Source organism: Ochotona curzoniae, unplaced genomic scaffold (assembly GCF_017591425.1).
Source record: "Ochotona curzoniae isolate NIBS_2020 unplaced genomic scaffold, NIBS_Ocur_1.0 contig_2321, whole genome shotgun sequence".
Lineage (NCBI taxonomy): Eukaryota > Metazoa > Chordata > Mammalia > Lagomorpha > Ochotonidae > Ochotona > Ochotona curzoniae.
Window position 1 is genome coordinate 22,270,202 of NW_024465421.1, and position 23,167 is coordinate 22,293,368.

General features: G+C 51.9%; 2 protein-coding genes across 6 annotated transcripts in view; one reads left to right on the forward strand and one right to left on the reverse strand.

The window, feature by feature from the left end:
* Positions 1 to 1,808, reverse strand: part of CUNH16orf96 (chromosome unknown C16orf96 homolog) — a 28,781-nt gene extending 26,973 nt beyond the window's left edge. The window contains exon 1 of the mRNA XM_040973732.1: positions 1,283 to 1,808. Within this exon, the coding sequence (XP_040829666.1) occupies positions 1,283 to 1,702 (420 nt within the window). The 5' untranslated portion in view covers positions 1,703 to 1,808. The remainder of the gene's footprint in view (positions 1 to 1,282) is intronic.
* Positions 1,809 to 5,999: 4,191 nt separating this feature from the next.
* Positions 6,000 to 22,708, forward strand: CDIP1 (cell death inducing p53 target 1). 5 transcript variants are annotated; one of them, XM_040973430.1, is made up of 6 exons: positions 19,363 to 19,441; positions 19,642 to 19,797; positions 19,930 to 20,034; positions 20,267 to 20,422; positions 21,050 to 21,323; positions 21,416 to 22,708. In XM_040973430.1, the coding sequence occupies exons 2-6, from the start codon at positions 19,734 to 19,736 to the stop codon at positions 21,525 to 21,527; spliced, it is 711 nt and encodes a 236-aa protein (XP_040829364.1). In that variant the 5' UTR covers positions 19,363 to 19,441; positions 19,642 to 19,733; the 3' UTR covers positions 21,528 to 22,708. The 5 variants fall into 5 exon arrangements, with proteins under 5 accessions (XP_040829366.1, XP_040829368.1, XP_040829367.1 ...); XM_040973432.1 differs by lacking the exons at positions 19,363 to 19,441; positions 19,642 to 19,797 and adding an exon at positions 6,000 to 6,094; XM_040973434.1 differs by lacking the exons at positions 19,363 to 19,441; positions 19,642 to 19,797 and adding an exon at positions 6,107 to 6,425.
* Positions 22,709 to 23,167: the final 459 nt, after the last annotated feature.

A 23,167-nucleotide genomic window follows, 5' to 3' on the forward strand; every position in this document is an offset into this window, starting at 1 on the left:
CTGCCGGGATAGAACCAGCGCCCATATGGGATCCCGGGCATGCAAGGCGAGGACCTTAACCACTGCGTTACCGCGCCGGGCCCGCATAAGTCATTTTTAATGAGTATATTCTCCACTTGAAAGGAAGAGAGTTTCACCCCTGATTTTCTACCTAAATGTGTGTCACAGCCAGTATGATGCCGTGGCTGAAGAGTCAGGGGATGGAACTCTCTTCTTTTATACTGAACCACTGTACCACCCCACAGTACCAACTCTTGATACTCTAAAAGTCACCTGCTTAGGGAGAGTCGCTGGACACCCCTTGGGCACACAGCCACTGGGCAGTCACTGACTAAGAGAATGACTCCACCCAATGGTTCATCAACTCCCTGACTGACTCCCTGCTACCATGAGCCCAATCAGGCTGACACCCAGGTTACCCTGCCCTATTGTTCAGATGAACTCTATCTCCAGATCAAAGTTCAAGTATGCTTTTGGGACTTAGAAGTGGGGGGTGGAAATACGGACCTGTGGGGCTGGCATTGTGACCCAGCAGGTTCAGCTACCACCCACAACAACAGCATCCCATGTGACGGCTAGTTCAAGTCTTGGCTGCTCCATTTCTGATCCAGCTCCCTACTTGGCTTGGGAAAGCAGTGGAGGACGGTGAAGAATTGGAGGACTGGCTTAGGATTGGCTCAGCTCCAGCTGCTGTGGTCACTTTGGGAGTGAATCATTGGACGGAAGATCTTCTCTGTCGCTCATCTTCTCTATAAATCTTTCCAATAAAAAAATAAATAAGTCCTTAAAAAAATAGAGGAGGAGAGACAGTGAGGAAGATCTTCTGTCACTTCGCAAGTGACTGCAACAGCCAGTGCTGCACCAATCCAAAGCCAGGAGCCAGGAACTTCTTCTAGGTCTCCCACGCAGGTGAAGGGTCCCAAGGCTTTGGACCATCCTCAACTGCTTTCCCAGACCACAAGCAGGGAGCTGGATGGGAAGTGGGGCTGCTGGGATTAGAACTGGTGCCCATATGGGATCCTGGCGCATTCAAGGTGAGGACTTTAGCTGCTAGGCTACCGTACCAGGCCCTGTTCTGGACATTTAAATGGGATCAAACAACACGAGACCTTTTGTGCCTGGCCTCTTTCCTCAACACCTGACAAAGGATGCAGGCTTGAAACTTTGGCCCTATGTCACCCCGTTGGATAAGGGGACAGCCTACTGTGAAGCAACAGGTGATAAGATACCAGGAGGAATGCAAAAGGTACAGGTGGTATCTGGGGGCTGAAGAGGGGCTCACCTTGTTCAAGACTTCCTCATTACCCTCCACTATCTTTCGGAGCTTGATCAGTTGCCACAGGTCCTGGACAGGCTGGCCAGTGCCCTGGCTGCTGACCAGCAGCTGTGTAGTAGACGGCTGGCCCTGAAGTTCAGCCATCTTGCTCTCCAACCTGTCAAGGCGATCCACCACATGGTCGAAGACATTGCCAAGCCGCTTCATGGGGTTGAGGATGGGCTGGGCATCTCCTTCCCTGGGCATGAACATGACCTGCGAGGCCTGGAGGAAGTCTTCATCCCCAGAGAGGACCTTCGAGAGGTGGGCCAGGTGGATATGCTCCAGGATGCCCTGCAGCACGAGATGCAGTGCCTTGAAGTTCACCACCCCGCACTGCGGGATGGCGATGTTGGCCAATTCCATGAATGTGAGAGAGAAGCTCATCCTGACATGGGTGGGCTAGGTGTCCTTTGGGACAAGTGCCTCGAGGAGGCAGCGGATTCACAGTGGTCAGGCAAAATGGCCTCTGTCCAGGCCAGTGGAACACAAAGCAGTTTGTGGTTGCCTGGACACCACAGAACATGGTCAGGTAGACAAGCTTAATAGCCTAGGGTGGGGCAGGTCCTTCTAAGCAAACCTCGCCCAGATTAGGTGCTCACGCAGTATTTTATGGGAGTCAGGGAACAGAAAGCCTGCTTGTTATAGCCTTCTATTACGTAAAAACCAACAGTCCTTTCCAAGAAGTGCCTAGTGAAGCGATAGAAAGGCAGCTGACCCCTCAGGAGTCTCTCAAATCAGGAAGATAGATTTCTTGGAGTTAGGAAGACCTAGGGTTTTTCGTTTTTCATTTCTTTGAAAGTCAGAGAGAGGGATGCATTATTTAGCTCACCTCCCAAAAGTTCACAACAGCCAGGGCTGGGCCAAGCAGAAACCAAGAGCCTGGAATTCTATCTGGGTCTGTACATAAGCGGAGACTCAGGCACTCCAACATGAGATGCAGAAGTCATAAGCGGCATCTTAACCATTTTTAAATCCCCAGCACAGAGCCTAGTTTCTAAGAAAAGTACAGAGAAAGGTGTCTGAAGAACCCAGCTGGCCTTCAAGACATGGTCGCAGGGCCCTCTAGGAACTGCAGTTTTCCATTCCATGTGCTCTGAGTCCTGGATGTCCTTGCTCATCCAGGAAGCACAAGTGATTTCATATTCATCAAACTCTGTTCTCTCCCCTCTGAGCTGGTTTGAGACCCCAGTGCTCCCTGGGCAGGGCTTTAGGTTTGCTCTCAAAGTCTTAAGAACAGGTCTTGAGCCAGCTGCTGCAGAACTGGGAGGCTGTGTAGGGTTCTGCTCTCAGTTCTGGGACAGGAGAAGGGAAGCCTGGTAGTCCTAGCTCCTAGGGAATTCCCCAGGAAAGGCTGTCCACTCAACACCTAAGGCCTTGACCCCTGGCCTACCCATCACTGTATGAAACCCACTCACTGATTCCACCGCCAAGGGCCAAATCCACTGGGCTTCCCTGGGGGAAAACGTTAGACCATGGGAAGCCTGTCTTCCCCAGGTTCCTGGGCCAGAGCCTAAGCCCTCCTCACCACTGTGTCACCTCGTACAAGTGATCTAGCTTCTCTGAGACCCAATTCCCCTTACCTGCTACATGAGGAAGTAATCCTTTTGTGTAAGGTTGTCATAACGGTTAGAGAGGGCATATGGGAGTACTTCAAAAATCTGTGAAAAGAGTTAAATGATAAATTTATTTTCGTGCAAAATTTTAGAATCTGTGTAGTTTTGACAAGGTATGCAATTGCGTAACGGCAGGTGTGTGCAGTCATCGGCATCATCTACTCAAACACAAGTCTGTCGTCCCTGAAAGGAATGCCCCACCAGTCAGCCCTCTCCTGCCCCAGCTCCGGGCCGCCCATGTGGAATCCTAGTGTACCTTCTTTTTCTATGACCTGCCCACTTTCAGGCTGGCTTCTCACTCAGCGCAGGTTTTCCCGATTCGTCCGTGCCATCACATATGCGTGTTAGTACTTCATGGCTCACTGTGGCTCAGCAACACTCCCTGGTATGACTGAACGAAGGCTTTTTCTAGCCTTCTTCCACTGATGGACATATGGGTTATTTCCACTCTTGTTGACGGTGCATGAAGCTGCTATACACTGCTGTGCACAAGGTATTGGCATAACACATCAGTCATTTGGGGACACAGGAAAGGAATGTTGGGGGTCCCAGGGTAATGCTACAGAGACACTGGAGGAAAAATCAGGCTGTTGTATTTCACAGGGCCGAACCAGGCTGCATCTCCACAGCGAGTGTGTGAAGTTTCCAATTTCTCTACATTCTCATCAATACTTGCCCATGCCTATATTCTTTTTTTTTTAAATAAAGATGTTATTTATTTTTATTTGGAAGTCAGATATACAGAGAAGGGAGAGAAAGAAAGGAAGATCTTCCATCCACTGACTCACTCCCCAAGTGGCCACAATGGCCAGAGCTGAGTGGACCTGAAGCCAGGAGCCAGGAATTTCCTCCTGGTCTCACATGCAGGTGCAGGGTCCCAAGGCTTTGTGCCGTGCTTGACTGCTTTCCCAGGCCACAAGCAGGGAGCTGGATGGGAAATGGGCCTTCCAGGATTAGAACCAGCATCCATATGGGATCTCGGTGCATTTAAGGCGAGGACTTTAATCATTAGGTTATTGCGCTGGGCCTAATGCATATGAGATCATTAGGCAGCGCTTGTATTCTTGATTCTTGCCACCCACTGGGTGTTGGACACTGCTTCCTACACTGGTACCCATCAGGTTGATCCCTGCCCACCACACACTGGGATCACTGCTGGGGACTCTCAGAGGTCTGAAGTGACCCCCCCCCCCCACACCACAATGGCTCACCTCCCTGCAGGATGTAAAGACAGGCTACATGGAGAGTTCCCCAAAGGACCACTGATTCCCTCAGGCTCACAGTGCAGGCTGCAAGACCCCCCACTGGGGCCGACACAATCCTGGCAGACTTATAAGGAATCCGACTGTGCTATGGACAAGCCATTTAAATGTATATTCATTCATGAAATTCATGGGTAATTACAAAGCTCTAAAGGTCTTCTCAGCTCAGCAAGACAGCATTTGTGCTGCACCAGATAAATACTGAGGCTTTTCTTTTATGTCCCACTCTCCCATTTTTTATTTGATAGTGAAAAAGAGATCCTTCATCTGCTGCCTCATTCCCCAAAGAGTCAGGAACTCAATGTGCATGTCCCATGAGGATGAGAGGAGCCAAGCCACTGATCAGCCGCTGCCTCTCAGTGTGTGAGACCAGAAGCAGAGCTGGGACCTAGATACAGCAAGCAACACCCTAACCCTCAAGCCAAAGACTGCACTCCATTTTCATCTGTGTTTTTGCTTCAAAGCCATTCAGCTTTCTAGACAGTACCAGATGGACTTTGGAGTACAGCCTAGCCTTGTGGATCACGGCCCCTGGCTTGAGGAAGTGGTACTACAACCAACAGGCAGTCTAGCTAAGTCCAAGCATTCTGAAGCAGTAATGAGGATTCACCTTGGTTAAATTCAACACAGATAAAATAAACCCAGGAGGCAGGAGGATCACAGCCTTCCTTCCACAGATGAGTCAGCAGAGGCTCTGGCAGGTGAAGTCACTTGCCCCAGGGCAGGAGAGGGCAGGTGTAAGGGCTGATGTCAGCCAGAGTTCTTAGCTGAGGTGCCCCGTTGCCCTCTAAGGTGGGCAGGGCAGGACAAAGTCACAGTTCCTGCAGGTAGCTCCTGGGCCCACAGTGGGTGTTCCCTGGGGATCTAAGCAAGGCAAGCTACAAAGTGAGCCCATGCTGCAGAAAGGCAGGAGGTGGGACGTCACCTTATATGAGCCCAAATCTGAGTCAGAGTTTCAGTACAGGGCTGCAAGCTGGTTAAAGTTCTCGCCTCACACGCACCAGGATCCCATATGGTCGCCGGTTCTAATCCCTGCGGCTCTGCTTCCCATCCATCCAGCTCCCTGCTTGTGGTCTGGGAAAGCAGTCAAGAATGGTCCAAAGCTTTGGGACCCTGCACCCACGTGGCTTCGGATTGGCTCAGCTCCAGCCATTGTGGCCACTTGGGGAGTGAACCATCTGATGGAGGACCTTCCTCTCTGTATTCCAATAAAAACAAATAAAATTTTTAAAAAATTAGCAATTCCACTGCCAAATCTTCAAGGACCCCAGATCCCACCAGCATAAAATCCAGTCCACAAGGCCTAATATGACTTGGATGCAGCCTACTCCTCCATCTGCACCCTACTGACCACACTGGCTTCTGGTTGTTTTCACTTGGCTCATGACACCTTTTTTAAAAAAAAAAATTATTTTTTATTGGAAAGGCAGATTTACAGAAAGGACACCGCTGTGGGCGGTCTTTAACCCTCTCTGGCGCAGCACTGGCCCCTGACCTTCCTTTTCCTACGCGCTTCCGTCTCGCCGTGGCCTTCCTTCACGGCCTTGGGCTTTTCGGGACCGACTTGCACACCGTCAGAACAACAGCACGCAGCTTCCCGCGCAGCGGTCAAGCCGTTGCTTGAGGACTCCAGGAACGGAATGCGGCCCAGGAAAAGGGAAGGATGCGCCCGTCCGGGAGCTGGCGGCGAGGAAGGGCTACCCGCTCCTGGACACCGGCCTGGACCCGTCACCCTCGCACCGAGTGCCAAGGCCACCGTCCTGCTGACGTCACAGGCGCTCGTCACGTGCCCGCCGCGGGCCTCGGCGCTGCCCCAAAGCCTACCCGGCTCCTTCGGGGCATCCGCTGCCGAGGCGGCCGCTCCCGGTGCGGTGGCCAGCGTCGTGGGGCCGCGGAAGACGGTGAGTCATCTTGGTCGCTTTCGCAAGGGAGCATGCCCCCATGGACGACCCCCAGACTGTGTGGGGAAGGGCGGACTAGGCGCCGCGCCCCTCAGGCGGGGGACGACCTCGGCCGCCGAGCCCCCGGCCTGCCCCCGGCGGCCGCGCAGTGGCTGCCGGGCGTCGTAGTCCCGGCAGCCCCGGAAGACGCCGAGAGAGTGTTCGGACGGACTACGTGTTCCAGAATCCCAGACATGCGGGGGTGGCGCGCGCGCAGACCGCGGGTCCCGGGCTACTCCAAACGCCCTCAAGACCTGGGCGGGTCTCCGCACTCGGCGGGCCAGCTTTTGAGGTAACGGGTTCCTGGGGCTGCGTGGCTGAGCCGGTGTCGCTCCCCGAGACCCTGCCGAGTCCAGGGAGGGACCTGCGGTCTTGATGTCTTTGCGAGGGCTGGGCGTGGGGGACACCCCCCCTACCCAGGGCCACTAGCGGGCCGGGCGCGGGATTACGGGCCGCTGGCTCTTAGACATGCTGATCACGTCTGCACGTATCTTGTTAGGCAGTATCGTGGAAAGAACACCCTCCCGTTTCCAGCATGAGATGGGGGAGGAGCAAAGGGGGTGGGGGCTGTTTCATTGAGGAAAAAGGGGGTCGGGGAGGAGGTCCTGGAGCCCAGCAGCCCTGCTGAACCGCCCAGATGACCTTGCAGCCCCTCCCCCGCCCGGCCGTCCGGGGATTGTGGCTCTGGGCGCCGTCCGGACGGGCGCCCCGGAGGCCGTTGGACCGACGAGGCAGTGGCTAGGTCAGACTTGAAGAGCTCTCAGGAGGCTGATGGAGGTGGGTTGCTCGGGGGTCTCTCAACAGGTGTCAGGTGAGATGTTCCTGCCCTTGGAGCCCAGGCCCCTCTGCATCAGACCCTCCCCGCGGGGACCCCTGTTGAAAGGGCAGATTCCTGGTGCTCACCCCCAGAGAGTCGTGGCCCAGGGACTTGCCGTTAATAAGCTCTCCAGGTAATTTTCAGGCACACTTGGGCCTGTGGGACTCTGGGCCAGGAGACCTCTGTTCGCTCTGCTACCTTTTGGTCTGAAGGGCTGGGGTGCCGTGGGAAGTTGGGGCGCTCTCCGTGGTGCTTAGCTTTTTCCAGCAGGGCTCCCCTAAGCCTTGGGAGTGGAGAGGGGGACCAGGTCAGCTTGCCATAAGCCAGCAACGGAAAGGGTATTCAGTCATTTATTTTCTTCTTTGCGCACACATTTAGATTATGAAAAATGTGGAATCTACAGAGACATTGAAGGAATAGTAGGTACCCAAGTACTGCTTTATTTATTTGGTTTACTTGCTTATACTTGTCAAAGTAAGTTGGAGACATCAATATATCCCTTCCCTCCCCACCCCCCAATAGCTAAGCATGCATATTGTTACTGGAGTCTTGGATTTCTTCTTACTGATTTGTAATGACTGGAAAGGCTGCCTCCCAGCCTGGAGAGTCTGAAGATATTTGGAGATTTTTCCATAGCATGACTGAGTTTTACATGTGCCCTTACAATGACTGAAAAACCTCAGCCATGGTTCTAGAATGAGCAGACACACGAGTGTGTGTGGAGAATAGATCAGGGAACACTGTTTTGAGAAGGAGCAAATGGATTGTGTCCCCAAGGGCAATTACCTGGGCAGATCCTGTTGACAACCATGTGTAGTTGACTTGCATGCTCTTCATAGTATAAGTTTGTCCAATTTTAACTCGATGGTTTAGTTTGTACTTCCCTAGCTCCAGGCAGATAGGGCTGCGGCCTGCAGTCCACCAGTCTGTGAGGCTGATGGCTTTGTCTCTTTTGACATGGATACTTTATTCCATAATCTCAGACTCTGACCCTTTGCCCTGTTCAGGTATCTGAGGGAAGAGACAGACCTTGTGAAGTCTTGTCTGCACTTGCAGAAACATTAGAAGGATATAGGGAAATGTGGTTATTAAAGTCAGGGAGATTTACATTGCTGTCTGGTGTTGTGTAGGGTGTGCTGGTGAAAAGGCAGTATTTGGAGGAAGCCCAGCACAGGACATTGGCCCTCAGTGAGCAGAAAACAGGAGAGCCAGACCAGGTAACAGGAGGTTTCTTGTGTCCCTGTGAGGAGAACTGGAAATAGACTTTGCAAAGAGAAGTGTGCCAGTTTCTAGCACTGCACAGGCTGCAGATGTGTCTCCATCTGTGTGCAGGCAGAATTCTCCCAGAGCGGTTTCGTTGAGAGCTGAAGAGGAGGGGGCGAGCTGGGTGCCTGACTGCCACAGATGCACTGACTTCCCCACCCAGAGGACCACCTGCCCAGCTCTGTGAGTCATGAGGTGATGCCCTGGTGGTGAAAGTGCAGTTGGAGGCCCTTCTCTGTCCCTGTCTTCTCCTGGTCTCACTCGCTGCGTCTGTGGAAGGTGACAAGCAGTACCCAGGCAGATAAAGACTTTCTGCTATAAGTGCCAGGAAGATGAGGCTCCTCTGACATTAGACTAAATGAAAACATGAAGCCTTGCAGTGCAGGCTACAGAGATATAGTAACATTCTGTTTTTTTCTGTGAAGGCAGTCATGATGGTTTTACAATATTGGACCATTTTCCCTGAAAACATTCCTGTCATCTTTTCACTTCTTGTTTGTGAGTATGGTGGTCTGTTAATTGGTGTGTCACTAGATGGTGTAGCGCCATGGATTCTGACTGGAAGGATGTGTCATCACGGGTTCCATAGAAGCTTTGAATGCGCCCAACACATGATGTGCTCAGTAAGTGCTAATTGCATGTCTGGGCTCTTCAGCAAGAGGAGGCCAGAGCAGTGCAAGTAAGTAAGGAGTATGCAGTAGGGTTGAGAATTCCAACCCATTAATACTTCTGGAAGAAAGTAAACTAAGGGTCACAGCACTGATAGACAGTTACAGCCCCTTTACAGGTAGGGGAAGCAGACAAGGTTGAGGTTTGTTTACATTGCGTGTCCCTTTTTTGTGCCTTGTGACACTTGTCACCTCAGGGAGATGGTTGCACAAGTTGTGGAAGCAGAGCTTCTAAGGGACTTGCCCAAAATTGCCAAATAATGGTAGAGCAGGGATCCACACTCCGTTCTGGAACAGGTGGCTTGAAAGGGTAGCAGATGCAGGAACTAGGGACCCACCCTGGCTGTGATTCTGGCTCTGTGTAGTTAACTGTGATTTTTTTTTCATTTCTGAATATTTAGCTGTAAATGAAGAATATTTTTAAAGGTTTATTTATTTATTTGAGAGACTTAGAGAGACCTTCCCATTGGTGCATTTCTAGATGACTACAGTGGCCAGAACTGGACCAGACTACAGCCAGGAGCTTAATCCTAGTTTCCCCCACTGCTATTCCTGGGGCATGGAGGGAGCTGGATCAACAGTAGAACAGCCAGGACTCAAATGGCACTCCTGTGAGATACTGGTTGCAAGCAGTGGCTTTCCCTGCTATACCACAATGATAGCCCCAAACAGAGGCACTTTGCTGTGGAAGCCATCTCATTTGTGACTGTATTCTGGTCTGGACGCTATAGGGAGTGGGCATGCCATGCATGCAGGCACCACTTTGGGCTACCCATATCCCATATTGGAGTGCTTAGGTGTGTGTCACTGCTATACTGCTGGCTTAAGTGGTTGTGTTCCTGCCACTCTGTGTGGGAGACCTGTAGTCAAATCCTTGGGTTTTGGTTTTTGACTACCCCAGCACTGGCTTTGGCGACATTGGGGAGGTAAACCATCAGATGGAAGATTCTTTATGTTCCTCTCCTACTCTTGCTGTCACTCTGCCTTTTAAAACAACTAAAAATACGACTTTTTTTAAAAAAATTATTATTGTGAAGGAAGTCCACTGCATTTAATTGTAAACCTCATATACTCAAAGCTTTGTGTGGGTGGGTGGTTTGGAAAAGTGCAAGTTGCAGTCTAGTGGGACTAAGTCTAGAGCATGGGGCCAGGTCCAGACTTTCTCCTTAATCCTTGAACATCAGAGGAGCTGGTGAGTCTAGTGAAAGCTTTGTGACTCTAGTACGTAGGACTTGTCAAGGCTTGAACAGAAGGGAAATGAATAGACTGCTTCTCAGGTGTCAAGTTTGAGGAGGGGGCTGTGAAGCCCCAGCCCAGAAGGGTCAGCCATGTTTTGTGTGCTCTCTGGAGAGGTGGAAACAAGCCCCACGCACCATTTCTGTTGTCCAGGAGTCACAGGTCTGGTTGGGCAGCTGGTCCTTTGATCTGGCTTCCTCATCTCCCTAGCCTGGAGCTCCTTGTTGGTGTCGGCTGTCACCTGCTGTGCTTTGCTATGTGTCTTTTGTGGATTTTTCTCAGGGGTGACTTAACTACAGCTCTGAGGCCTAGGACTGCGAAGTGGTGAACCTGTGAGAAGGGAAGAAGGAAATTTGGGTGCTGGTAGCTTTGCTAAATAAGCAGTGCCTGAGCCTTAGCCAGGAGAGGCTCTTTCCCTGACTTAGTTTTAAGCAGGCCTCAGGTGACACTTCTCGATTCTCAGGCATTCAGTGTCACCTGAAGCTTGGGTCAAGCTCAAGTTCCAGGTGAGTGTGTGCGTGCTGCTTTGCCTGGAGAGTGGCCACACCATGACCCATCTCCCTGGGGCTCTAGTCCAATAGGCAGAAAGGAAGTGTACCCGCTGGAGGTGGTGGGTTTCCTGCTGCTAAGAGCCATCTGTTGGATGTCAGGACTTGGGATGTCAGAGGGTGCAGAGCAGTGGAGCAGTCTGATTTCAAGCTTTCCAGAAGCTGTCCAGCTCTTGGCTCTCAGGGAAAGTAAGCACCTTGCAGTTGTCAGAGGCCTTCACCCAGCCTAGCCCACTGCTTCCATGCCCTTAGCTTCTCCCTCTCTCCCATGGTCTCTCTGCCCAACCAACCTTCCCTATTCAGAACTGCAGCTTGCTTTCTTTCTTTTAAGATTTATTTTATTTTTATTGGAAAGGCAGATAAACAGAGAGGAGAGACAGAGAGGAAGATCTTTCGTCTGATGATTCACTCTCTAAGTGGCCGCAATGGCTGGAGCTGAGCCAATCCAAAGCCAGGAGACTCTTCCGGGCCTCCCACGCGGGTTCAGGGTCCCAAAGCTTTGAGTCCTCCTCAACTGCTTTTCCAGGCCACAAGCAGGGAGCTGAATGGAAGCAGGGCTGCTGGGATTAGAACTGGCGCCCATATGGGATCCCGGGCATGCAAGGCGAGGACCCCAACCACTACGCCATCGCGCCAGGCCCCAGAACTGCAGCTTTCTTTGCTACTCTTAGTTCCTCCATAACAAGAATCAGTATAAGAAGTACTGTTTTGGTTTTTTTTACATATTTCTGAATTTCATAATATACTCCTCCCAATTCGCCTTTATTCCCTCCCTCCATATAAGCTGTGGTAGGACAGAAGCTGTTCCCTCCCTTGCCCCAACCTCCAACACACACACCCTGAGCCTAGGAGAGTACCTGATACGTGCCTGTATTCACTGCCTGACCTGGCTGCCTCCCAACCCAGGGCACAGGTTGGCTGTCGTGCTGTGAGTGCTGGAGATGCCGTTCTGTGGCAGAGCTGTGTACTCAGGTGCACACTCAGTGGCTTAGGTTCTGAAGTCAGCCGCATGTGGTCAAACTGCACTTTGAAACTCTCCCTGGCCTGTGAGCTGTGACAGCACAGGGATCTCAAGGAGGAGGCGACAGTCCACTCTGGGTTCTGTCTTCCTTTCCAGCTCGGCCTTCACCAGGGGCTGCGTGCACTACTTTGGTTATGTCTTGTTTAAAACTTTATTTATTTAAAAGGCAGAGTTAGAAAAAAGGGAGGGACGAAGAGATAATTTCCATTCACTGGTTCACTCCTAGGAGGGCCCCAACAGCCAGGGCTGGGCGAGGATGAAGCCAGGAGCTTTTCCTGGGTCTCTAATTTGGGATCAGGAGCCCAGGCATTTAAGCCACTTGCTGCTGCTTTCCCCAACCATTAGCAAGGAGATGGGTCCAGAAGGGTGAGGACTGGGTGAACCAGGAGTGCTGAGAAGGGCTTGTGGCAGGAGAGCTGAGACACTGCATGTGTCAGTTATCTCTGAGCAGCAGGGACAGACCTCTCCCTGGAAGCTGCTCCCTGAATGTAATGCTGATCATCCTGCCTGCCTCGATGTTTGGCACCTTGCAAGGCATGATGCTGCCTTTGCCAGCTGTTTATTAAACGTTTTAACGCCAAAATCGGTATCACCTGACACCTGGAACCTTGTCCTCTTTAATGGCCTTTGCAGCTCAGACAGGTGGTCTCTGGATGTGAAAGTCTCAGTGACATGTTTACATGATGAAACTGGGAGCTGCGTCTTCACAAGGAGCTTGGGAAGGGCTTCTGTTCCTGCCAGGGAGAGTGGACTTGAGTCAGACGTTAACTTGCAACGATCAGAATTTAACTTCCATATGTTAATGCAGATAATACAATATAAAAATACCATTTGCAGCTGCTTTAATTTCCATTTCTCCTGTGTATCTTTGTGGACTTCTGTGTTGTCACTGCAGGAGCTGTCACCTGACAGAGTGAGTTCGGAGTGTGGGTTTCTGTGCCCAGGACTAGTAGGATTTTCACTGGGTTGTTTTTTTGGTTTTGTTTTATTTAATCGACTCTGCAGCACAGCTGCTTTGCTTACCATGTGTGCTTTTAGAGTATTTTTGCAAAGCTTGTTCATGGTAGCACGGGATGTGGGCTGTCATGAAGTCTCCAGGAGTCCAGAGTAATCATGGATCTGATGTGTGTTTTGTGCTGTTTGCTTTTTCTGGGTCCACCTATGGCTTCTTCTTTTTTTTTTTTTTTTTAAAGATTTATTTATTTATTGGAAAGTCAGATATACAGAGAGGAGGAGAGACAGAGAGGAAGATCTTCCATCCGATGATTCACTCCCCAAGTGAGCGCAACGGCCGATGCTATGCCAATCCGAAGCCAGGATACAGGAACTTCTTCCAGGTCTCCCACACGGGTGCAGGGTCCCAAAGCTTTGGACCGTCCTGGACTGCTTTTCCCAGGCCTCAAGCAGCCACGCTGCCGGGCCCATACACCTATGGCTTCTTAAAGGGTTCATACAAGCACTGACACTTAAGTCACTGCAGCCAGGAGTACATTCTGGGTAACTGACAGATGCCCTGTACTAGGAGAGACCTAAGTGTCACAAGGTGAGATCCAGCCTGCACTGTTCCAAGGCGAAGGGGAGGCTATTCGGATATACGGTGACACTGAAATGTGTGGAAAGGAAGCTAGACATTTTCATGTTCAAAGGTATGGAAGGGTACTTGGGCAAGGCCTGGCTGTAGGTGAGGCCCTTCTACCTGAGACAGTGAGGCACTGATGTCTGAATAAAAATTCCCCCACCTGGATGTGTTGGTGTGTGGGGGCATATGGTTTGACTGCAGGTAAGGGATGAGGGCTTGTGTTTTTGTTTGTTTTGTGTTTAATATTTGGGTGGTATGTTTTGCTCTGACTCAGCAGAGAACTGGTTAAATAGAGTCAGCTAAAAGACTGTCCATTTTGTGTCAGCTCATGCAGACAGGAGTGGAGATTTTTGTTTTTCTCCATTTGATCATGTAAGTGGGGGTTTTTAGACTCAGGGTATTTCTAACATTAGTTGGCCTCTTGGTGACCAAGCCCTGCTTGGGGGCAGGTACAGATGACCCACTTACTCACTACTCTGGTCGCATCTGTATCTGGTTTCCACACTTTGCCCCTCCCCTCCCCTCCCCTCCTGTCTCTGCATCCCTCAATTTCTGTGCCAGAAGCTGACTCCTGAGTCCCCCTGTGCCTGAGAGCCAGCTCAGAGGGAATGGGAAATTGCTGCCTGGAAGGATCCAGTGGCCTAGGTGTGTGTACTGCATGCTGGCTCCAGCCAGTGACCTCAGGCAGGCTGGAGAAGCTCATCTTACCAGCTGTCTGATGGGGATTTTTTTTTTTTTTAAGATTTACTTACTTATTTATTGAAAAGTCAGATTTGCAGAAAGAAGAGACAGAGAGGAAAATCTTCTGTCCGCCCCAAGTGGCTGCAATGGCTGGAGCTGAGTCAATCCAAAGCCAGGAGCCAGAGCTTCTTCCAGGTCTCCCACATGGGGTACAGGGTCCCAAGGCTTTGGGCTGACCTTGTCTGCTCTCCCAGGCCACAAGCAAGGAGCTACAAGGGAAGTGGAACAGCTGGGACACAAACGCCCATATGGGATCCTGGTACATGCAAGGTGAGGACGTTAGCCACTAGGTTACCACGCCAGGCTGCTGGAGATTTCCTCTGTAGGTGACTTGCCAGCTCTCCAGTCAGGGTCTCAGGTGAATGTGATCTTGGGTGACATTTACAGATCTAGAGCCTCCGTCTGCCTGCAGTCATGGATGATGATGTAGTAGAGACCTGACTCATCCTACCAGATTCATCCAAAGCCAGCACCAAGGCTGTGTGCCAACCCAGGAGAGGGAGAGCTGTGTGGTGCATTTTGTAGGCAGAGCTAGAGTTCAGTCTGCAGAGGAATACACGTAAAACACAGTGAAATCAGCCTTGTGAGCAGAGAGCCACTCAGAGGGCTGTCTATCCTAAACAGATAAGAAGCCACACACAGAAGGCTTCCATGTGCTTGCTTACATGTAAACAAACTACCCCAGAGCAGTCTGCAGTTCATTCAGGATCTCAGTTTTGCAGAATCACACCATCCCCCTGCGTTGAGTTTCCCCCTCAATCAGGGCTGTTCCAGGACCATCCTTCTGTGTTGTTGAAACAGATCTATGTCACTTTTAGGAATGAATATAATTACTTTGCACAGATAAACTGGAAGAGTTAGATTAGGTCCTTTTGGCTGAGTAGCAAGACAGTGATGCAGATAAACGTCTGTGTGTGAATTTTGGCTCATGGTTGGCTTCTCTGGAGGGAAGATACCTTGAAATGGAACCGATAGTCAAAAACAGAATGCACAGGTAGCACCATCTTGCTGCAGCAGCCACACAGATCTCCCCTGCTGTTGCCTGTGCTGTTGACTGGATCATGGAGTGTGAGTGGTTTGCCAACAACTTTGACAAGGATTGAGCATGACGCAAATTGTAGGTATTATCACCATCACAGTTCCTAGAAATCCTGGCTGGTGCTGTGTGGGGGCAAAGGGAAAGACAGAAAGGTCTCTCATCACTGGTTCACTCCCCAAGTGGCCGCAACGTATGGAGCTGAACAATCCGAAGCCGGGAGCCAGGAGCTTCTTCCAGATCTCCCATGTGGATACAGGGTCCCAAGGCTTTGGGCCATTCTCTACTGCTTTCCCAGGCTACAGGCAGGGAGCTAGATGGGAAGCGGGGCCACCAGGATTAGAACTAGCACCCATATGGGATCCTGGCATGTGCAGGGCGAGGACTTCGGCCATTAGGCTGCCATGCTTGGCCCTATTTTTGTTTGTTTGAAAACATTTGTTATTCTTAGAGAAAGTTTGCTCTGGGCATGCCAGGCAACTACATAACAAGCACTCCATCACCCATGTCTCCTAGAGTCACCAGCTGGTGATGTGGAAACAAGCACTGGGATTGCAGGACATGCTTCGCTCTAGACTGTCAGCTGCATCTTTTCCAAATCTGCTTTGAAGCCTGCCAGGATGTGCTGTGTGAACCTGCAGCCACCACACTGGCTGAGACGTGCTGTGTGGCCTGGAGGAAGCCATGTGATTGGAACTCCTTAATGGTGACATTTGTGTTATGGCTTACTTAGAAGTTTATGTGCCTTCAGGCCTACTAATGTATATTTTTAATACTTGTTTTTATTCCATGCCATTATCTAACTGGAAAGTAATTTACTAGTAATTGACACGTGGTTGGTGTGGCAGGTGTGGAAGGTAGTGTTTGGCGCTGATGTACAGCGTTTTTGGTCATCCTTAACAGTGGCTCTAGCACGTGCCAAGAGAGAGGCAGGGGGAGGGCCCGTCTCCCGGCTGTGTTGGCTTCCCAGCAGCTTCTCATCCCTGACACTTGTACCTGCAGCTCACAGACCAGAGTTTAGTCACATGGTCACGGGTCGCTGCGGGAAGCACAGGGACATCTTTGCTTGTTCACTCCTGCCCTGAATAACCATAGAGTTGTGCAATCAAGAATATGGCGAGGACGGATCCGGGTGCAGCCGGCCGTGCCTGATGCATTGGCAGGCTGTCATTTCTCACCTCCCTAGGATTCTGCACTTGAGTTTTCCAGAGTGGTGGTGAGGAGCACAGTGCAGTGACTCTCCTAAAAGCCTCTCCCATAACAACCAGCACACCTGAAAGCCTGGCCTGGCCGGGTACCTCTGGAATATCGTTCACCCTCACAGGGACCTCATTTTTCAAGTGTGGAAACATGCTCAAAGGGATTAAGGAGTGCATGCTGGGATTCCAGGAGCACCTGTGTGGCCTCAGTACTCTTGATGCTCAAGAAAGGAGGGTGACATTAAGTGCCACTGGCAAGGCAGAGTAGCTTCCTCAGTAGATACTCTTAACTCTCAGGCCTAGTACATCTGGAGAGCTGCTGTGCCACAGGAACCCCCACCGCAATGTGGGGGAGAAACACCAAGTACCTGGAAGCAGGGCAGGGTCAGGACTCCACAGCCACTGGCAGCAGGAGTGGCCTGAGCTCGCAGGGTCCCTCATGGGGACACTGGCTCATTCCAGTCAGGCCCCACCCCGGCAAGTGCTTACTGTAGTGTGAGCTTTAAATGAAGCAAGGCCCTACATCACACCAGTTCCAGACACTCCCCAACACTTTCCAGTCACACCTCTAAACCTGCTTTCCCATCTGGAAATAGATACCCTCCCTCTCCAGGTGGGGGCAAGGTTTAAAAGAGAGCGTAGCCTGGCACACATGAACACTCAATTAACAGAACCTGCTGTTATCAATGATGAGGACTGTCCTAAACCGGCACTGCTGCCGGACTGACAGCTCCCAGATGACACCAGCACTGACAGCACCGAGGGAAGTGCCGGAGTCCAGCTCCAGCTGAGTTCGGAACTCGCGAAGGGTGCGTGGATGAGGCGCAAAGAAAGAAAGAGAAAGAGACGGACCACTAGTAACTCTTCATCATCATAATGGACTACGCACAAAAGTTGTCCGCTTTATTTATACAAAATCAGTCAAACTCTGGCTCAGACTTTTTACGTCATGGTCAAGTGGGTATTTCCAAAGATAACTCTGCCATTTGTTTCACCTAAGGCTAGGTTGCTATTCATCTGGCACCTGGCGCCTGGCTAGGAAAAGGTTTTCAATAGATGATGCATATCAGTCAGTAGCACATTCCTACCACAATTACTTTACAGCTGGGTCTTGAGACAGTCAAGGAAGGAAGGGGCCTAAAAGATCAAAGAAAGAGGGAAAGAATAGATTCCCACTACACCTGAAGACAGAACACCTTTGATTAGCATAGGATCAAAAGGGGAGTTAGTACCCTTGATTAGCATATTGCCACAGGATGCAGCCCTAACAGCGATAATAGCTCTTTGGCTAAAAATGGCACCAGCAACATTAGCTTCTAAGTTCCTATTGATATTAAACAGTAACTCCGCAGAGGCAGACAATGCCTAAATAGATTACAGAATACTCAGCGGGGTTGTTCACACCTTCCTGTCTTCCACTCCCATCACACGGACCTCAGCAGGGAAGTGCAGCAGGACCCAGTCCCAGATCACTCACCCTGTCACAGCTGAGGGCACCTGCCCACAAAAGTTCCTCTTCAGTTCTGTGGAAAGGATGAGATCCAGCAGCCCTCCAAAGGGCAGTCTGTCCCATAGAGCTTCCTTTTCAGACGTGTTAGGAGTCTTCCTGGGAGCTTCTTGGGCCAACACTACTTCTAGGAAGGACACTCCCCCAAGGCCCTGGTAGCAGAGGGGCTGAGGAAAGCTGGGACAGCACCACTTCCCAGAGGCACCCACGGCACCAGGATGGCAGAACCCATGAAGCGGGTTCTAGGCTTCTGGCCAGGAGTAGGGCCTTCTGCCATGCTGTGGAGACTGAAGGCAGCTTCTGCCCCACCTACAGCTTCCCATCTGCTGATCATAGAGAAACTTCCTGAACCAGGCAGTGAAAGAGCTCATTACACTGGGTGGGGTGACCAGCAAGGGCTGGTCATGGAATGCCTGAGCAGACATACAGCTATCTTCTATCCTGGTCCTACCTTCCCCAAGAATCCAAGGTGGGCTCTAGCACGGCCTATGTGGTAGCCATTCAGCAAAGCCTGCAGAGGGTACAGATGGGCAGCAGAATCACTGGGCACATACAGCAGTCACATCAGTCATTGACGCTGGCAGCTGCTGGGCAGGTCCTCTGTAGCACACACAGGCTGGGAATGTCATAGGGGTAAATGTGTAGCCCTGCCCTCTTGCAGCTTACCATCAGCTGGGGAGTTGTACAGAGAGAAGCAAAGACAAACATCTTATGCCTGCTGGTTCAACTCCATAATTGGCTGCGACAGCCAGAGCTGAACCGATGCGAAACCAGGAAGCAGGAGCTTCTTCCGGGTATCTCACATGGGTACAGGGTCCCAAGGACCTGAATGATCCTTGACTGCTTTCCTAGGCCATAAGCAGGGTGCTAGATGAGAAGTGGAATATCCCAGATATGAACTGGTGCTCATATGGAATCCTGGCAGATGCAAGGCAAGGATTTAGCCATTAGGCTATCACATTGGGCCCAAAGAGTTTTATAGTTTTAACTCTTTGATCCATTTCCCTCAGCTTTTCACACAGTCATGTTCCTTTATTGTGGAACACTCAAGCTTGGACTTGGGTCTCCTGGGTCTGCTGCTGACTACTTCTGCTGGGAAAGCCACTTCCACTTTGTATCTGTTGTACTGCTGAGTTTTGTAGTTACTATCTTACTTCTGGTTTAAAAAGTAACTGAATGAAAAACAAACAACAAAAAAAAGTAACTGAATGCCATCTCAAAATGCTATTAATGTTTAGTCCTTTATGATGCTAAGCAAGAGTGAAGAAAGTGATTTGCCAAGGAGACTGAAGCTTCCCTGCCTCCACTGCAAGGCTGGGTCATGGGTGCTTCGGAAGGCGTTTCACTCGCCTGACACTCTTCTTCCTGCCCTCTTGCAGGGAGACTGGCCAGAGCCTAGCCTGCTCCTCGGTTCAGCAGCCACAGATGTGGGGGCTGATGCAAGGAGAGGGAGCTGCAGAGAACCCAGCAGAGGTCCTCAGTGAGGCTAGCTGGGGACTGGTGGGACAGGCTGGGTCGTCTGGCCACACTAGTGGGCCGTGGGAGAGGAGGGGGAACTGCACCGCGAACCTGGCCAGGAGCTCCTATGCAGAATGTGCTGCCTGTTCTCTCAAACAGAGCCTGCCTGTCTCCAGTGTCCAGGTCAGCTGTAAGGAGCCTCACCTGCCTCTTCACCAGATACGGGAAATCTGAGGTAAAAAAGTAGCAACAAGCAGAAGAGTTGCTAAGCCCCTCCCTGGGACCCAGTAGCCTCTGTGTGGCTGTTCTCCAAGACTGCCTCCGTGTTCCCTAAGTATCAGCAGTGCCATCCCTGGATTAGGCTCACACTGCTGGACGCCACCTTCTTTTCTGGGCCCCACTTGGGTCTGTCCTCACCCTCAAGGCTCCTGACAGGCACCAGAGGGAGAGCACAGAGATGTGGCTGATTATGCATGCATGGTGGGGCATCACTAGTGCCTCGAGTCTTGTGACTGCTACCCCCAAGAATGGGTTCCAGCCCCAGCTCTGTTCATCCCAGCTTGATTCATTGTGGAGGAAAGGGGAAAGGAGGTGAGGCTGAGGGTCAGAGACCCGGAGGGACCCCAGGTCAGTCCTGGCTCACTCAGCAGCCCTCATCCCAGAGCAGAGTCGGTGTGGGAGTGGGCTGACTGGAACAGAATTCCTATTGGGTTTTTTCTCTAGGTCCCAGAGACACAGTGAAGATGTCTAATGAACCACCCCCTCCTTACCCTGGGGGTCCCACAGCCCCCCTCCTGGAGGAAAAAAGTGGAGCGCCCCCCACCCCAGGTAAGATTCTTCCTTCTTGGGGAAGTGATGGGAAACCTTCTCAGCAACAATGTGACCCACTCCAGGGTTACTCTGGGCCTCCGTGTGCTGTAGCAGTAGTTCTGGCCCAAGGGCTGTGCTGCCGCTGAGCCGCTGAGCCGCTGAGCCGCTGAGCCGCTGAGCCGCTGAGCCGCTGAGCCGCTGAGCCGCTGAGCCGCTGAGCCGAGGCTCCTTTTTCTGTTTCTCTGTCCAGGCCGTACCTCCCCAGCTGTGATGCAGCCCCCACCAGGCATGCCGCTGCCTCCTGCAGACATCGGCCCTCCACCCTACGAGCCACCAGGTCACCCCATGCCCCAGCCGGGCTTTGTTCCCCCCCACATGAGTGCAGAAGGCACCTACATGCCTCCAGGTAAGTTGGGGTGAGACCTAAAGAGACCATCAGGGATTCAGCTTTCATTGAGGGCAGTGATGCGTGCAGGTCCATGGCAGAACTGGCCACAGACTCACCTGGCCAGCACTGGTTCCAAAACTGGGTGTGGAGGACATGGGCAACTGGCCACATGCTGGACTTGCTGTCTGCAGGAGCATGGGCTCCCAGAAAACCCCCCAGTCTCTGCAGCTTCTGTGGACTGATGGGAGTTGCAGAGGTGTGAGCCCACTGTGGGGCTTACACAGGCTGCTAGGATAAGGATGGCCTTCGTTGGCACACCAGGATCTGATCGGGGAACAGCCCCAGGTGCAGGAGGGGTGAGGCTTCCCTTCCTGGTGTCAAGGATTGTGGCTGAGTACCTAGTCCCTGCATTCCAAGGACAGGGGAGCAAAGCAGAGGCTGGACTACATTGCTTGCTCTCTGCCACATCTGTCTCACACCCCCATAAGTTCAAGATTATGGATGGCTACCCTGGCGACAAAGCCTTCCACTGACTCAAGTGCTTCCATTAGGAGGGTGGAGGAATCCTAGGCCTAAGCTGTGCTCCAGGTTGGGGCTGTGAGCTGCCAGTGACTTCCCTCTGTTCTATCTCCTGTGCTGTTCCAGGTTTCTATCCTCCTCCAGGACCCCATCCACCCATGGGCTACTACCCCCCTGGGCCCTACCCGCCAGGGCCCTACCCTGGCCCTGGGGGTCACACAGCTACAGTGCTGGTCCCTTCGGGAGCTGCCACTACAGTCACAGTGCTACAGGGAGAGATCTTTGAAGGCGCACCTGTGCAGACTGTATGTCCTCACTGCCAGCAGGCCATCACCACCAAGATCTCCTACGAGATTGGCCTGATGAACTTCGTGTTGGGGTTCTTCTGCTGCTTCATGGGGTAGGTGTGTGGTACTAACAGGCCAAGGCATGGGGGCTCTGTAGCCACCTCTGCCCTCTTAGACCTCACCTGTCTCTCCATCTCTAATTCAGGTGTGACCTGGGCTGCTGCTTAATTCCCTGCCTCATCAACGACTTCAAGGATGTGACTCACACATGTCCCAGCTGCAAAGCCTACATCTACACATACAAACGCCTGTGCTAACGGAGCAGGGACTGTTTCCCCACCTGTCAGTCTAGTCCCCTGTGCTTTGCTCCCTGTGCTCATGTGGTGGCTTTCCCACTCCCCCTGGAGTTGGAAGCTATGCCACTGTCCCCTGGAAGTCTTGTCCTCTTAGCCTTGCTGTGCCCCGAGCATCTGAAGCTCTTCCAGCAAAACTTCTGTTGGATTTAAGGCCAAAGGTCAGTGGGTGACAGGGGATGGCACCAAGCTTGTGCTGCTGGGTTGCTTGGTGGCATGATCAGGAAGATAAGCCTGGAAGGGTCTCCAACTGGGGTCTTTGTACTATATTTCCATCCAAGGTACAGGTTCAGTCTTGACTATCCTTAGGCCCAAAAGCAGTCAGACCAGCCACCAGTCCCTAGGCTAGGCCTGGAGCCACAGTGGTTTTTGACCTGCTTGGCAAAAATGAGGTGGCCATCTGGGGTTGGGGAGAATGGACTCGAGCAGGACAGGGTCATGAGGCCTGGTCTTGTTTGAGGTTCTCTGTGCCTCTAGGCTGAGAGGGGTAGGGTATGATGGTCAGAAATGGTGACTGCCAACTCTGGTCTTCAGAACTCTCAGGTATCAAACCACAGGACCTCTAATGGCCTGTGCATGTGCCCAAGAGCCACCTGGTGTAGAGGTGAGACAGGTCCTGGTAGCCAACAGGGACTTGCCTCGCGCCCCTCCTTGCTCCCTCCTGGTTGGTGTGCAGATCCCCTTTCTGGCCACGTCTCTGTGAATTGTATTTTCCAAGGCCAGAAGGAATGCCCATGAGCCTAACCCATTGTGTCCTCGCTGCACATGGGTTCAGCCTCTGCTTGGGAGAAGGGGCTTTCTCAGGGTAGGGGGTTCTGCGGGGCCCTTTTGTGTTTTCTTCTCAGTAAGTTCCAGGCCCTCTGGCCCAGCTGGCTCACTGAGGCACTAGGCTGAGGACAGGTTGGGAAGGAGGAAGGAGCAGCCACAAGTGGTAGGAGTGCCCTGGCAGATGCCACCCCGCCTGGGCCTGAGCACAACCTTTCTTTCTCGAGTGGTTTGTTCATGAACTTGCTCCCATGGATGCTGTACCCTGCTGCTGTCCCTCTCCTGGTCTCGCACTGCCAATGCATGGCCTCCTGTCACTGTGAATTGTGGCCTGTCTCAGTTTGTAGTTTCTCATTAAATTGGCTCTTCGCTCCCCTGCACTAGCCTCTGCTCTCTTGCCTGGCTTCCTTTTCTGAGGGAAGGGGGTGGGGGTGCTGCAGTTGGGCTGCCAGCAGGACTGTTTTCAAGGTCTTGCGCTTACCTGGTGCCAACTGCCTGGGGACAATGCTGACATTCGAGGACCTAGAAAACCAAGCGAGTCAGGTACAGATCAGCCTTGAAGATTCGGCTGTGACCAGGGCATCAGTAGGCTGCAACATGGCTGTGAAGTCATCTTACTTCTGGTTTCAAGATCTGTACTCCACAGCAGCCACGTCCACAACCTATAGGCTGGAGCCCCTCGAGTTTGGACTTGACATCAGCCTCCCTTGCAGGCAGGAACTCCTGTTGCGTGAGACTGCTACTTAGCTGAGGCTTACAGCCCAAAGGTCAGCAGGGCAGTCTGGATGCCCAGGTTCCCTGCCAGCTAATTCCTTCCTTGCCCACTAATTTATTTGAAC